General features: G+C 27.5%; 5 protein-coding genes across 8 annotated transcripts; all 5 read right to left on the reverse strand.

Moving 5' to 3' along the window:
- Positions 1–104: 104 nt before the first annotated feature.
- LOC122720560 (odorant receptor 4-like) lies at positions 105–2331 on the reverse strand. The gene is made up of 4 exons (XM_043947344.1): positions 1198–2331; positions 987–1086; positions 301–567; positions 105–218 (listed from the first exon to the last, which is right to left on the reverse strand). Exons 1-4 carry the CDS (start codon positions 1995–1997, stop codon positions 162–164), a joined length of 1224 nt encoding a protein of 407 aa, XP_043803279.1. The 5' UTR covers positions 1998–2331; the 3' UTR covers positions 105–161.
- Positions 2332–3874: 1543 nt separating this feature from the next.
- LOC122720558 (odorant receptor 82a-like) lies at positions 3875–6162 on the reverse strand. Its single transcript, XM_043947342.1, has 4 exons — positions 5103–6162; positions 4895–4994; positions 4118–4384; positions 3875–4026 (listed from the first exon to the last, which is right to left on the reverse strand). The coding sequence occupies exons 1-4, from the start codon at positions 5897–5899 to the stop codon at positions 3970–3972; spliced, it is 1221 nt and encodes a 406-aa protein (XP_043803277.1). The 5' UTR covers positions 5900–6162; the 3' UTR covers positions 3875–3969.
- A 269-nt stretch (positions 6163–6431) lies between these two features.
- LOC122720544 (odorant receptor 47a-like) lies at positions 6432–8296 on the reverse strand. 3 transcript variants are annotated; one of them, XM_043947324.1, is made up of 6 exons: positions 7942–8012; positions 7231–7876; positions 7061–7160; positions 6872–6982; positions 6636–6791; positions 6432–6565 (listed from the first exon to the last, which is right to left on the reverse strand). In XM_043947324.1, the coding sequence occupies exons 2-6, from the start codon at positions 7815–7817 to the stop codon at positions 6512–6514; spliced, it is 1008 nt and encodes a 335-aa protein (XP_043803259.1). In that variant the 5' UTR covers positions 7818–7876; positions 7942–8012; the 3' UTR covers positions 6432–6511. The 3 variants fall into 3 exon arrangements, 2 of the variants coding, with proteins under 2 accessions (XP_043803259.1, XP_043803258.1); XM_043947323.1 differs by having other exon boundaries at positions 7231–8296; XR_006347774.1 differs by lacking the exon at positions 6432–6565 and having other exon boundaries at positions 6776–6791; positions 7061–7104; positions 7231–8296.
- Positions 8297–8891: 595 nt separating this feature from the next.
- Positions 8892–10785, reverse strand: LOC122720548 (odorant receptor 46a-like). Its single transcript, XM_043947330.1, has 5 exons — positions 9969–10785; positions 9796–9895; positions 9295–9405; positions 9068–9223; positions 8892–8999 (listed from the first exon to the last, which is right to left on the reverse strand). The coding sequence occupies exons 1-5, from the start codon at positions 10769–10771 to the stop codon at positions 8949–8951; spliced, it is 1221 nt and encodes a 406-aa protein (XP_043803265.1). The 5' UTR covers positions 10772–10785; the 3' UTR covers positions 8892–8948.
- A 653-nt stretch (positions 10786–11438) lies between these two features.
- LOC122720543 (odorant receptor 4-like) lies at positions 11439–13638 on the reverse strand. Of its 2 annotated transcripts, XM_043947322.1 has the most exons (5): positions 12586–13638; positions 12415–12514; positions 11909–12019; positions 11676–11831; positions 11439–11604 (listed from the first exon to the last, which is right to left on the reverse strand). In XM_043947322.1, the coding sequence occupies exons 1-5, from the start codon at positions 13398–13400 to the stop codon at positions 11554–11556; spliced, it is 1233 nt and encodes a 410-aa protein (XP_043803257.1). In that variant the 5' UTR covers positions 13401–13638; the 3' UTR covers positions 11439–11553. The 2 variants fall into 2 exon arrangements, with proteins under 2 accessions (XP_043803257.1, XP_043803255.1); XM_043947320.1 differs by having other exon boundaries at positions 11474–11831.
- Positions 13639–13853: the final 215 nt, after the last annotated feature.

The following is a 13853-nucleotide window of genomic DNA, read 5'->3' on the forward strand; positions in this document are numbered from 1 at the left end:
AATAATATATTTGCAGTGAAATTAAATTGATTTTATCATTTTTTTAAAAGAAAAAAATAATGTTTATATTTTCAAATTTATTGAAATATAAATAATATCTAGTGTTTATTTTGAATATATATTCGATACATATTTTTTTATGTAATCAATACATGTGCAATTTAGGACATTGTTGTTTGACGTAATATATTTAAATACGCGAAAACAGATTTTATTATCTAAAATTACAAAAATATTCGTATGAATATTTACGATAACTAATAATTTTTATTTCTTTTAAAATTGAAAAAACAAACGTACATTACCGAATGTGATTACTGACATATCCATTATCTTTCCGGCAGTCATTTTATATTCTACACTAGATCGTGCAATAATCATAATCAAATTAAGAATATCTTTATCATGTAATCGATACCAATTTGTCATATAAACCATGTTACCAATTTCTTTACACCTCTCAGTTAGTACTTCACCAATATAACATATTAAAAATGTACTAAAAATTAAATTCATTACTGCAAAAGTATATGTACTGAGGATCCTAATATTATGTTCAGACCATTCCTACGAAAAAATGAATGTTTTCAATTCGATTGATACCTGTAGTATTCATATTATTTTCATAATTTTTTTATAACTTGAATTTGTGAGACTTATAAAAAATTATAATAATTATATTAAAATAGGGTTGATTTCATTAATTTCAATTATTTTAGAATAGATAATTATAATGTTTCATATCTTAAGAAAAACATTAGATTTAATTCTAACTCAATGATAAATTTTAAAATTGTTAGAATAGAGATGAATCTTAATTTAAATCGAATAAAGAATGTTCTTATTTATTCAATAATAATAATGAAATTTGCATAGTGTATAAACATATGTTCAGATAAATTATTTTTGACATATACAAAATTATTTATTAAAATTGAAAATTAAAATTATTTAATAAATATATTTAATTTTGAAAAATGGCATACCGCAAGAATGCAATAGCTAAACATGCATATACTCAATATATTCTTGAACATTTCCATGAAGCATATTGGACTCAATAGATGTTCAGCACGTTCTAGGAAACTTCACAATTAATATGTAATTAGAGATATTCTCTAGAGGAAGATAGAAAAAGATAGATAGATAGAAAGAAAAAGATAGAAGAAAGAGAAGGAAACTATAAAAAAGTGTTACCTTAGAATTCTCATATGATGTTCGATGATCACACTTATTTCATCAATATGTACATTCTTATTTTCTTCTTGTGGCCGGTTTATAAATTCTTCGATCCATGTAACCATTATAGTTAATTGGCCAATAGTGTGACATGCGAATACTGTAGCAAGACTGAATGCGATAACAACGGTGGCACTCATAATGTATCCTGTCATAAATTGCAATCCAAGGACAATACCGTATCCTGGATTAGTATCAACCGGAATTTTATAGGTTGGAGAAGGTAAAACGTGTATTTCCATGCTTTCATTGCCGATTTTAATTGTTCGTTTGAAAACTCCCAATACAGTGCAAAAACAAACAGCACTAATTTGCACGAAAGCTGCGATACAAGCGGAAATGATGCGACCAATTTTTGCGTTTTTAAACATTACTTGTCGATCCGCCGTTTTTGTGATCACCTTCCAATCAACTTCCATATGCTCTATACAATAAAGTATATCGTTTTTACGGAGTAACAACACGGCGTAATTGAGCCCTCCGCCAAAGCAATAGCTTATAGGGGCGAGAGTTTTTAATTTCGAGATGATATCTTCTTTCACGAGGGTGAAATGTAACAAGCTTGATATCGTGATGAATAGCGTGATAATCCAACAAAAAAAAATAAGAATCTTTGTCATTATTTTTTCGAATTTTGAAGTGGAAGATGAAAATGGCCATACGCCTATTGTTTTTGAGAACCATTTGTTGAATTGTATGCTATACTCGTTCAAATTGTCAAACTTCTTTTGAACCGTGGCAATATCGTCAGCCATCATGTTTCCTCACCGAAGTCGGAGAAACGACTGAATAGTATACATACGATGTCATACAGATGATGTGTTTCGATCGATATGTATATTCCATAGCAATGCCATAACTGTTGGCAACGGTTAATCCATGTGTTTACGTTTTATTTCATTGACGATAGTTACACAATATACACTCTATGGTTTAATAGAAATTAAATTAGATGTCGTAACGGAACGAAAAAAATTCGTAAAAAAGATGTTTTTTATATGTGAAGTGTAATTTTGTAATATGATATGTGTTTGGATGTGGCCTGATGTAGCCTAAAAAAAAAAGAAGTGAAATTAGTGAATGGAAAATATACAAATAAATATACTATTTTTTTAGTAATCATAATGGTATTTAAACCGTATCGTATTGACAATTATGATTTTTATTTTTTGTTAATATAATTTTTAATATAAAAAAGTTAACTTTAATTTTTGACTGATTCTTAAATGATCTTGAATCATATATACATTATTTTACAGTATATTATTTTAAAATATATTATTTTAAAATATAGTATTTTGAAGTATATTTTCTGAAATAAATAAATATTTGAAATAATTTAATTATTTCAAATATAAATAATTTTATATACATATAATAAATATATACAATATATAAATATATAAATAAATAATTTTAATTATTTCGAATTTTGATAAAATTTTTGTCATAAAATTTTTGTCATATTTAGTGAGAATACGAATGATTTTAATATGATAATATCTAAAATGATTATAATACCTGTAACAGAGAATAATAAAGAATATAAATTATGCAATTTGATATGAAAAATAGTTAAATGAATTTTTCACTCACATTACTGATGAATTTCACGAATTTAATTTGTTCTTTTCTAGTAGAATTATCTAATTTATCATATAAACTACAAAACAATATTTATGTGCTAATAATATTAATATTATTAATATATAATATTAATAATAATATTATTACATAATTATATAATTATGTAATTATATAATTAAATATGAATTCTATTTTTTTTCTAGATTATATAAAAAAAATATTTTTGTAAAAAAATAAAATATTTTTTTCCGATAAAATTTAATCAATATAATATGAAAATCTAAGTTGAATCTAAATGGTGTGAATAATGTACAATATGTTAAAATTTCATTTTGTTCTCATTTTTAAAAATTGAAAGTGAAACAGAAGAATTGTAATTATACTCTTATTTTAATATTATTATTTGATTACTAAAAGTAGATAATATTTCATGTATATTTCAACGTACATCCTACAAATTCAACAATATCTTGTTTAAAAACTCGATTTCAGATGTAAAACTGAAAGTTATTACTCATAAACACAGTATGATATTATTATAAAAATCTATATAATTTATAGCTTTTTTATTATAGTATATGTAAATGATGTTCCATGTAGCCGTGGAATGTCTGCACATTCTTGCTTTTTTTCAACCCATAAATCAGTCTTTGCAACTTTGTAACAAAAATTGGAAACTGTTCACAGGCGTGCATAACAAAAATGGTGGTCAAACAACAAACATCTGTAGTGTCGGAATATTAAAAATCCAAGCATTGCATCAATTACATAATTTTTAAAGATATGGTACGTGAATCGAGAAACCCACAATAAAAAAGAAATGCCTGAGACTCCACGATCATGTTATCAATCATTTTTTGTCATTTTGTGTTAAGAGGCATCATAGTGATATAGAAGAATCTACTAGCATATATGAAATCGGCATAATTGATATAAATTTAAACTTATGTAAGTATTCATTTCAAATTGTTGATACTTGACAATGAATTGGACAGATGTATTTACAATGAGATTAAATTAATTTTATCATTTTAAATAAAAAAAATAATATACTTTTAAATTTATTCGACTGTAATTAATAATATGCAATATTTATTTTGAATATATATTTGATACATATTTTTTTATGTATACATGTGCAATTTATAACATTGTTGTTTGACGTAATATATTTAAATATCCAAAAACAGTTTTTATTATCTGAAAGTAAAAATATATTCGCATAAATATTTTCGAAATATTTGGGAGATCAATGATATATTTCTTTAAAAATTGAAAGAAATAAACGCACATTACCAAACGTGATTACCGACATATCAATTATCTTTCCGGCAGTCATTTTGTATTCTACGCTAGATCGTGTAATAATCATTATTAAATTAAGAATATCTTTCTTAGGTAATCGATACCAGTTTGTCATATAAACCATGTTACCAATTTCCTTACACCTTTCAGTTAGGACTTCACCGATATAACATATTAAAAATGTGTTTAAAGTTATATTTATTACCGCAAAAATATATGTACCGAGAATCCTAATATTATGTTCAGACCATTCCTAATAAAAAAATGAATATTTTCAATTAGATTAATCACTTGTTATTCGTGATATTATTAATTTCATGATTTTTTTTGACTTTGTGAGATTTATAAAAAATTACAACAATTATATTAGAATTAGGTTCATTTGTTTAATTGCAATTATATCAAATGTTCTTTATCCTTAGAAGAAGATTAAGTTTAATTCTAATCGATAATATAATATAATCGATAATAATGTATTTTAAAGTTGTAAAAATATTAGAGATGAATCTTGTTTCATGTCAAATCGAATAGAGAATTGTCCTATTAAAAGTGATAGATTTGATATAGAAATTTATATTTTAAATCAATATCTTTAAAATATATATGTTAATATTTTTATTTATTTTTATTTATTAAATAATAATAATGAAATTTACATCAACATGTATTTAGATAAGTTATTTTTAATATAAACAAAACTATTTATTGAACTTGAAAACGAAGTATTTTTAACAGATATATTTTAATTTGAAAAATGGCGTACCGCAAGAATGCAATAACTAAACAAGCATATACTCAATATATTCTTGAACATTTCCATGAAGCATATTGGGCACAATAGATGTTCAGCACGTTCTAGGAAACTTCACAATTAATATGTAATTAGAGATATTCTCTAGAGAAAGATAGAAATAGATACATAGACAGAAAGAGACAAAAAAAACAGAAGGAAACTACGTAAAAAGTGTTACCTTAGAATTCTCATATGATGTTCGATGATCACACTTATTTCATCAATGCGTACATTCTTATTTTCTTCCTGTGACCGGTTTATAAATTCTTTGATCCATGTAATCATTATAGTTAATTGACCAGAAGCGTGGCATGCAAATACTGTAGCAAAGCTGAAAGCGCTAACAACGGTAGCACTCGTAATGTATGCAGCCAGAAATTGAAAGCCAAGTACGATGTCATGCCCTGGATTAGTATCAACCGGAATTTTATAGGTTGGAGAAGGTAAAACGTATATTTCCATGCTTTCGTTGCCGACTTTTATTGTTCGTTTGAAAACTCCCAATACAGTGCAGAAACAAATAGCACTAACTTGCATGAAGCCTGCGATGCAACAGGAAATAATGCGACCAATTTTTGCATTTTTAAGCATTATTTGTCGATCCGTCATCCTCGTGATCGCCTTCCAATCAGTTTCCATATGCTCTATACAATAAAGTATATCATTTTTACGAAGTAACAACACGGCGTAATTGAGCCCTCCGCCAAAAATATAGCTTATAGGAGCCAGAGATTTTAATTTTGAGATGATATCTTCTTTCACAAGGGCGAAATGTAATAAGCCTGATATTGTGTCAAATATCGCGATAATCCAACAGAGAAGAATTAGAATCCTTGTTATTATCTTTTCGAATTTCGAAGTGGAGGATGGAAGTGGCCATACGCCTATTGTTTTCGAGAACCATTTGTTTAATTGTATACTATATTCGTTCAGACTACCAAACTTCTTTTGAATCACGGAAATGTCGTCCGTCATCGTGTTTCTTGTACGAAGTCGGAGGAATAACTGAATGGTATATACACATTGTTAGATGATGCGCGTCGATCGATACATATTCTGTTGCCATAACTATTGACAACGGTTAATCCATGTGTTTACATTTCACCTCATTGACGATACACAACGTGAAGATTATAGAGATTAAGTTAGTTATCTTAGCGGAACGATAAAATTTGTAAATAAAATGCATTTTATAAATAAAGTATGATTTTGAAATATTTCTATTATTTAATGTGAATCGAAAAATTAATAAGTGGAAGATTAATATATGTGAATTTTTTAATATTATTGCAGTGATGTTTAAATAATATAGTGTAACATATTGAAGATAATGATTATTTATTCTTTCGAAATAATTTTCAATATAGAAAAAATCAATCTTATTTTTTCTCTTTTTATTTGATTTTAAATGATTTTGAAACTTATTGAATATATTTTCAAATTGTTTATTCTGAAGTTTATTTTAGAATATAATTTTTGAAATTAATTGAATTTTTGGTGTAAAAAAAAAAATCAATTTTAATAATGTCTTGAAATAATAATTATTTTGAATTTTGATAAATTTTTTGTTACCGCATCATGAAATATTTATGTAGTAAGAGTACGAAGTAAACTTAAATATGCTAGAGATGATTTTAATACCTGTAACAGAGAATAATAAAATAAAATATAATTTATAGAATTTGATATGAAAAATAAATTTATGACTTACGCTACAAAAACTATTCAAAGATAATTCCACGAGTTTGCCAGCTGTTAATTTTGTAGAAGAATTTGAAGCTGCAGATATCAATATCAAACTGAGTGCTTTCTTTCCTGGTAAACGATGCCAATCAATCATATAAGCTGACAAACCAATATTTCTACACTATGATACATAATTAAACGTGAATTCTATTTTTTATTTCAGATAATAAAAAAGAATAATTTTTGTAAAAAAAAAACTACCTCTTCCGATAAAATTTCACCAATATAACATAATATGAAAATATTGAATATTAAAGATATGAGCAATATACAATAGGTTAAGGTCCCTATAGTTTCACTTTGTTCCCATTCCTAAAAATTCAGAATAAAAGATAACAATTATAATTTTGCTTTCTTATCACATTTATTTTGATATTATCATTTCATTACCTTAAGTAAAAAATATCCCAAGAAACATATATTCAGCGTACATCCTATAAATTCAACGAAACATATTTCGTTTAGAAGTTTTTCGATTTGGGATATAAAACTGAAAATTGTTATCTATAAACACAATACAATACTTCTATACAAATCTACATAATTTACACATTCTTTACCCTAATATATATAAATGATGTTCCACAATATTGCCTAATCGTTGTTCATGCACTATGTCTTCCATGGCTTTGTCTCCTTTCAGTCCATCAATCAATCTTCGCAATTTTGTTACAAGAATTTGAAATTGTCCACAGGCATGCATAACAAAAACGGCGGCCAAACTGCAAGCACCTACAGTGACGGAATATATCACAAAACCAGCTAAACATTGCATCAATTGCACGATTTCAAAGGACGGACTGGTGCGTGGATCGAGAAGGCCACGATAGATTGGAAATGCTTGAGATCTCACAATCTCGTTATCGATCATCTCTGTTCGTTTTGTGCAAAGAGGCATCACAATAGTATAGAAAAATCCACCAGAATACATGAAACCGGCGCAGAAAATCGCCAGAGATCGACCAATTCTCGCGTTTTCCATCATGATTTTTCTATCTTCCAAACATTGTTGCGAAGAAACACGAGACCAATCGATTCGAATGTCCTCGATACACTTACCGATGTACGATCCACGCGAGAAAAGAATATAATATTTGATTGCCGCCATTATACAGAAACTAAACGGACCGATCATTTTAATCTTCATATCGAGATCTCCTGTTTTGTCAAGGAGAGTGCATAGGGTGCAGGGTACGAGGAGGAAACCTATCAGAAAAATGCTGATTAAAGTAAGAATCACAGAATGAATTTTCTCTGTGGTGGTGACGCACAATGAGAGAGGCCAGATACCGATTGCTTTCAGCAACCAACGATTTATCTGAACACTGTATATCCAATCTTTATTGTATGAGACGGATGACGAATCCGTAAGTACGAACATAATGGTAATTGACAAGGCGAAAGTGCACGGTTAACTGAAGGGAAAGGTAACGTACAAAGGCGATAGTCATCGATTAGTGAACCTTTCGATAATGCGCATGTGCTAATTTCAATACTTTCGACTAACGATAAGTCGATTCATACGAGTTGCCAGTGCGGTTGAACTCTCTGTCGACCACCAGTTGATTCGATTCATAAGTACTTATATCAAATAATGGAAAGATACATAGATGTGTTGTATATAGTGTGAAAATATTAGAGGTTAGTTTTTAGATACGTTTTATATTGTGAATCGATATTTTTGTTTTCTGTCTCAATTACAGTAGTTTTTAAAAATTAATAATGAGTAATTTTTTTATAAATTCATTTTAGATATTTTTTGTAATGAACTTTCAAACAATAATAATTACATGGAACGATGATTATTAAATTGAATTTCTTCTTAGGATGGCAAAATTTATAAAAAAAGGATATTTTAAATGTTTGAAATACGATTTGAAAGCACATGTTGGACAAGCTGGACAATACCAATCAAGAAGTTAATAAATCAAGGTACAAAATTTATATTTTTCTTTTAATAATTTGTTTGATTTTTTAATATTGCACTCTATAGTATTGAAGTTTATGAATATTGAATATCAAAATTGAAATATCACGATTAAAAAAATTATATATATAATATTTATTTTTTTAATTTGTAATAATCTTCAATAATATAATATTGTTATTAGAAAAATTCGAAATTAATATATAAAAATGATGAGAAATATTTTTATATTTTTAATATTATTTATATTATTATTATATTATTATTATTATTTATATTAATATTATTTATATTATTATATTAATATTTTTAATACAAGTTTATGTATTCATATTTTAAGAGTGTATTCTATTAAGTCATTTGACGTAATAAATTCAAATAAGCAAAAGCAGTTTTTATCACCTGGAATAATAGTTACATTTTATAACAATTAATAGATACATGTAAATATGATTAAGCATATGACTCACATTACTAAAGGTATATATGGACATATGAACTAGCTTATAAGCAGTGATTTTAACCACCATGCTGGATCTTAAAATGATCTGTATTAAATTCAATATATCTTTTCCAGGTAAGTAATACCAATTAGTCATATAAACCGCTTCACCAATCATTTTACACTATTGGAAATTTTTATGATAAATGTCGGATACTTTGAATTTATTTATTTATCAAATCGCATGTCTGTTACCTGTTCAGTTAGTATATCACCGATATAACATATTATAAAAATATTGAAAATCATAGAAAGAAGTATTACTGAAAATACGATCAGATTCTGAATATCATGACCAGTCCATGCCTAAAAAAGAAATAAAAAATTTTAATTAGATTATTCATTTGTATTAAAGTTAATATTAAAGTTAAAATGTATACTTCAATTTAAATATTTTAGAATATCTGTTATATTTGCATAAAAATAAGAAAGATTAAATAATAGATAAAATTAAATAATTTAATATAAGTTAAAATTATTATAATTAATATTATTGAAATTATTTGCTAACGTGATATTATTATTGATGCGCAACTTCATTGATTATTATTAAAATAATTTTATAGATGTTTACAAACATCGACAAAGTTATAGAAAAAAAAACAAACAATGAAAAAAACATATTAGTCATTAAAAAATTTAATAAATTTCTTATTTAATGTTCTAAGATTCTTTCTAGATCTATTAAAAACATACCGTAAGAATATAATATCCAAGCATACATATGTTTACAGTACATTTGAATAATTCCATAAAACATATTCCACTCATTACATTTTCGATACCTGTTATAAAACTACAATCAATATATATTTAAAATCACTTTCAGAAAATAATATAACAAATAGTTAACAAATTAAGTTTTTCACCTCAAAATCCTCAAATGATGTCGAATGATCTCGCCAATGTCATTCAATACAACATTTTTATCTTGAACGTTTGAGTGATCCACAAATTGACGGATCCACGCCATTAAGAGATTTACTTGGCCACAAGCATGAGTTGTGAACACGGCTGCGATACTAACAGCTCCAACTGCACTCGAATTTACGATGAATCCGGACACGAATTGTGATGCAATAACGATTTCATTTGTGGGACTTGTATCAGCCGCGATTAATTTTTTGTATACTCTACAAGGTATCATATGTACAATTCTGGTTTCATTTCCGATCTCAGTAGTTTGCGTGGAGAATGCAGTCACCGCGCAATAGGACAAAACGCCACCTTGCATAAAAGCTGTGCAGAACATAGTTATATAACGACCTATCTTTGCATGTTTTATCATTACTTGTTGATCTTCCATTTTCCTTACGATTTCCCAATCTCTCTGCATATGTTCAATACAATACCGTATCTCTTTGTTCCGTAGTAACAACGTGGTATAATTAATACCACCTACCAACCAATGACTCAGTGGACCGAGCACTTTCAATTTCTCATGGAAGCTGTCATCTTCCAAGATCACGTGCAATAGGCAAGGAATTACGGTGAAACATATAAAACAATAACACCAAATAATTAAAACGAAAGAAATAATTTTCTCGAGTTTTGTGGTGGATGAAGATGAAGGCCATGCGCCTATTGATTTCAAAAACCACCGATTTAACTGTACACTGTAGTTGCTGAGATTGTGATTGTCCTGCTTGATCGGTACAAACTTGTCGATCATCGTGGCTACTCGCAAATACGACTGAATCGAATATTTTCCATGAATGAAGCATGGATATGTTGTATAACGCTTGCGCAAAGAATTTTTTTGTATAATTATAGAATCGATATGTCTAGTCGGTCTCCGCAACTTGTTGCAGTGTTATATGCGAATGTATAGAGTTGAGAGTTATTGATAGCTGTCGTGGGAATAAACAATGCGCGATTATTATAATATAGCGATTTATTGCTTATCATCGCGAAATGAAATTTATAAGATATTCGTAGTATTGTGCTTAAAAATGAAATGTGATGAATAATTTTGAAAATGGAATTTTTAAAATATAGAAAAAAAATTATATTATTTTTACTTCTATTTTTAAAAAGTTATGGTTTAAAACTGTTTACACTTCTTTTAAAAATGAGATAAAAGATCACATATGTTTAAAACTTGAGTATCTATCAGATATATTATGTTTTGATATGTTTCAGGTTTCAGATATTTGATAAAATTAACAAAGGATCAACAAAGGAATAGATGAATCAGACGCCATCAGTGAATTTCAACTATATCATCAATTTTAAAATAAATAATATTATATAACACTTGCAAGGTATAAAATTTATGATATCCTATTTAAAATATTGCAAATTCAGAATATTGTGATTTATCATCATAATCATTTTTAAATTATAATATGAAGATTATGATTGTATAATTATATAAAAATGAAATACGATATACGTTTTAATCTTTATCTCTAAATCTTACAAGTTTATGTATAGAATTACAAGTGCATTTCGTTACGTCACTTGACGTAATAGATTTAAATAAGCGAAAGCAGTTTTCATCACCTGAAGTAACAAGTAGTACATTTTACAGTAATTAATATATATATAGAAATATGAATAAGCATATAACTTACATTACCAAAGGTGTATATCGACATATGAACTAGCTTACCAGCAGTGATCTTAATCACCATGCTGGATCTTAAAATGATCTGTATTAAATTCAATATATCTTTTCCCGGTAAGTAATACCAGTTTGTCATATAAACCGCTTCACCAATCATTTTACACTATTAAAAATTTTTATGATAAATATTGATTATGATTTAAATTAATTTATTTATTTATCAGATAGTATGCCTGTTACCTGTTCTGTTAATATGTCACCGATATAACATATTATAAAAATATTAAAAATCATAGAGAAAAGAATAACTGAACATACGATTAAATTTCGAACATCATTATCAATCCATGCCTAAAAAATAAACAAAGGATTTTTAGTTGGATTAATTATTTGATATTAGACTTAATGTAATCACATATACTCTTATTCAAAAATTTACTATTTTATAATATTTACTATTTTTATTTAAAAATAACAAAAAATAGATAAAAAATAATATTTTAATATTTTATATAGCTTTTCGAACTATTGTTGATTGATTGGCATTATAATTGATAATGATAGTCATAACTCCATTGATTATCATCTAAACAATTACGAATACTGATAAAAGTCATAGAAAAAAAATTGATAGTAAAAAAAATATTTATCATTATAAGTTCGAACAAAATGCTCTAAATACAATTTACTTGATTTTTAAAACTAGAGATTTTTTTAAGGTTTTCTTAAATCTATTAATAACGTACCGTAAGGACATAATATCCAAGCATACATATATTTACAGTACACTTGAACAATTCCATGAAGCATATTCCGCTCATTACATTTTCGATACCTGTTATAAAACTACAATCAATGTGTATTTAAAATTGCTAAAAAAATTACGCGAAAGAAAGTTTAACAAATAAAAATTTTACCTTAAAATTCTTAGATGATGTCGAACAATCTTGCTAATCTTGTCCAATCCAACATTCTTATTATGAACATTTGAATGATTCACAAATTGTCGGATCCACGCCATCAGGAGGTTTATTTGACCGCAAGCATGAGCCGCGAACACAGCTGCGATACTGACAGCTCCAACTGCACTCGAATTTACGATGAATCCGGACACGAATTGTGATGCAATAACGATTTCATTTGTAGGACTTGTATCGGTTGCGATTAATTTTTTGTATACTATACAAGGTATCATATGTACAATCCTGGTTTCGTTCCCGATCACGATAGTTTGTGTGGAGAATGCAGTAACAGCGCAATAGGATAAAACACCACCTTGCATAAAAGCTGCACACATCATAGATATATAACGGCCTATTTTCGCATGTTTTATCATTACTTGTTGATCTTCCATTCTCGTTACGATTCTCCAATCTTTCTGCACATGTTTTATGCAATAGCGTATTTCCTTTTTCCGTAATAATAATGTGGTGTAATTAATACCACCTATAAACCAATGACTCAGTGGACCGAGAACTTTCAGTTTCTCACGTAAACTGTCATCTCCTAAGATTACGTGCAATAAGCAAGGAATCACGGTGAAACATATAAAGCAATAACAACAAATAATTAAAACAAAAGAAATAGTTTTCTCGAGTTTTGTAGTGGACGGAGATAGGGGCCATGTGCCTATTGATTTCAAAAACCACCGATTTAACTGTACACTGTAGTTGCTAAGACTATGATTGTCTTTGTCTGATTGTTCGATCGGTACAGATTTGATAGTCATCATCGTCACTCAACGAAGTCGCGAACACGACTGAATCGAATATTTTCCATGAATTGATATACGATATAGAGCATGGATATAGTTTCACAACGCTTGCGCAGAATTTTTTTGTCTAATGATCGATTCGGCTAGTTAGTCTCCGCAACTTGTTGCAGTGTTACAGTAAATGTATAGGATTAAGGATTATTAATAGCTATCGTGAAAATAAACAATGCCCGATTATTGTAGCGATTTATTGCTTATTATCGTGAAATAAAATTTATAAGGTATTCGTAGTATTGTGCTTAGAAAAATGAAATGTGAATAATCTTGAAAATGGTATTTTAAAAATATAGAAAAAAAATTATATTTTTGCTTCTATTTTTAAAAAGTTGTCGTTTAAAATTGTTTACATTTCTTTTGTACGAGGTAAAAGATCACACATTTCTAAAATTGGAGTATTTATCAGAAATATAT

This window comes from Apis laboriosa, unplaced genomic scaffold (genome assembly GCF_014066325.1).
Source record: "Apis laboriosa isolate Shangri-la unplaced genomic scaffold, ASM1406632v1 scaffold12_cov154, whole genome shotgun sequence".
Classification (NCBI taxonomy): domain Eukaryota; kingdom Metazoa; phylum Arthropoda; class Insecta; order Hymenoptera; family Apidae; genus Apis; species Apis laboriosa.

Bases quoted from the DNA above. Each gene is read 5' to 3' on its own strand.
- LOC122720548 (XM_043947330.1), bottom strand. From the start codon at position 10,771: ATGATCGACAAGTTTGTACCGATCAAGCAGGACAATCACAATCTCAGC. The intron at 9,896-9,968 runs GTGAAAAACTTA...TATTGATTGTAG, and splicing joins CATCATTTGAGGATTTTGAG to TTTTATAACAGGTATCGAAA. The intron at 9,406-9,795 runs GTATGTTTTTAA...TTTCTTTTTTAG, and splicing joins TTGGATATTATATTCTTACG to GCATGGACTGGTCATGATAT.
- LOC122720558 (XM_043947342.1), bottom strand. From the start codon at position 5,899: ATGACGGACGACATTTCCGTGATTCAAAAGAAGTTTGGTAGTCTGAAC. The intron at 4,995-5,102 runs GTAACACTTTTT...TTAATTGTGAAG, and splicing joins CATCATATGAGAATTCTAAG to TTTCCTAGAACGTGCTGAAC. The intron at 4,385-4,894 runs GTACGCCATTTT...TTTTTTTATTAG, and splicing joins TTAGTTATTGCATTCTTGCG to GAATGGTCTGAACATAATAT.
- LOC122720560 (XM_043947344.1), bottom strand. From the start codon at position 1,997: ATGATGGCTGACGATATTGCCACGGTTCAAAAGAAGTTTGACAATTTG. The intron at 568-986 runs GTATGCCATTTT...ATTTTTTCGTAG, and splicing joins TTAGCTATTGCATTCTTGCG to GAATGGTCTGAACATAATAT. The intron at 219-300 runs GTACGTTTGTTT...TTGTAATTTTAG, and splicing joins CAGTAATCACATTCGGTAAT to ATAATAAAATCTGTTTTCGC.
- LOC122720544 (XM_043947323.1), bottom strand. From the start codon at position 8,051: ATGTTCGTACTTACGGATTCGTCATCCGTCTCATACAATAAAGATTGG. The intron at 6,792-6,871 runs GTAGTTTTTTTT...TATGTATCATAG, and splicing joins GTGAAATTTTATCGGAAGAG to TGTAGAAATATTGGTTTGTC. The intron at 6,566-6,635 runs GTAAGTCATAAA...TCTCTGTTACAG, and splicing joins CTTTGAATAGTTTTTGTAGC to GTATTAAAATCATCTCTAGC.
- LOC122720543 (XM_043947320.1), bottom strand. From the start codon at position 13,400: ATGATGACTATCAAATCTGTACCGATCGAACAATCAGACAAAGACAAT. The intron at 12,515-12,585 runs GTAAAATTTTTA...CATTGATTGTAG, and splicing joins CATCATCTAAGAATTTTAAG to TTTTATAACAGGTATCGAAA. The intron at 12,020-12,414 runs GTACGTTATTAA...TTTATTTTTTAG, and splicing joins TTGGATATTATGTCCTTACG to GCATGGATTGATAATGATGT.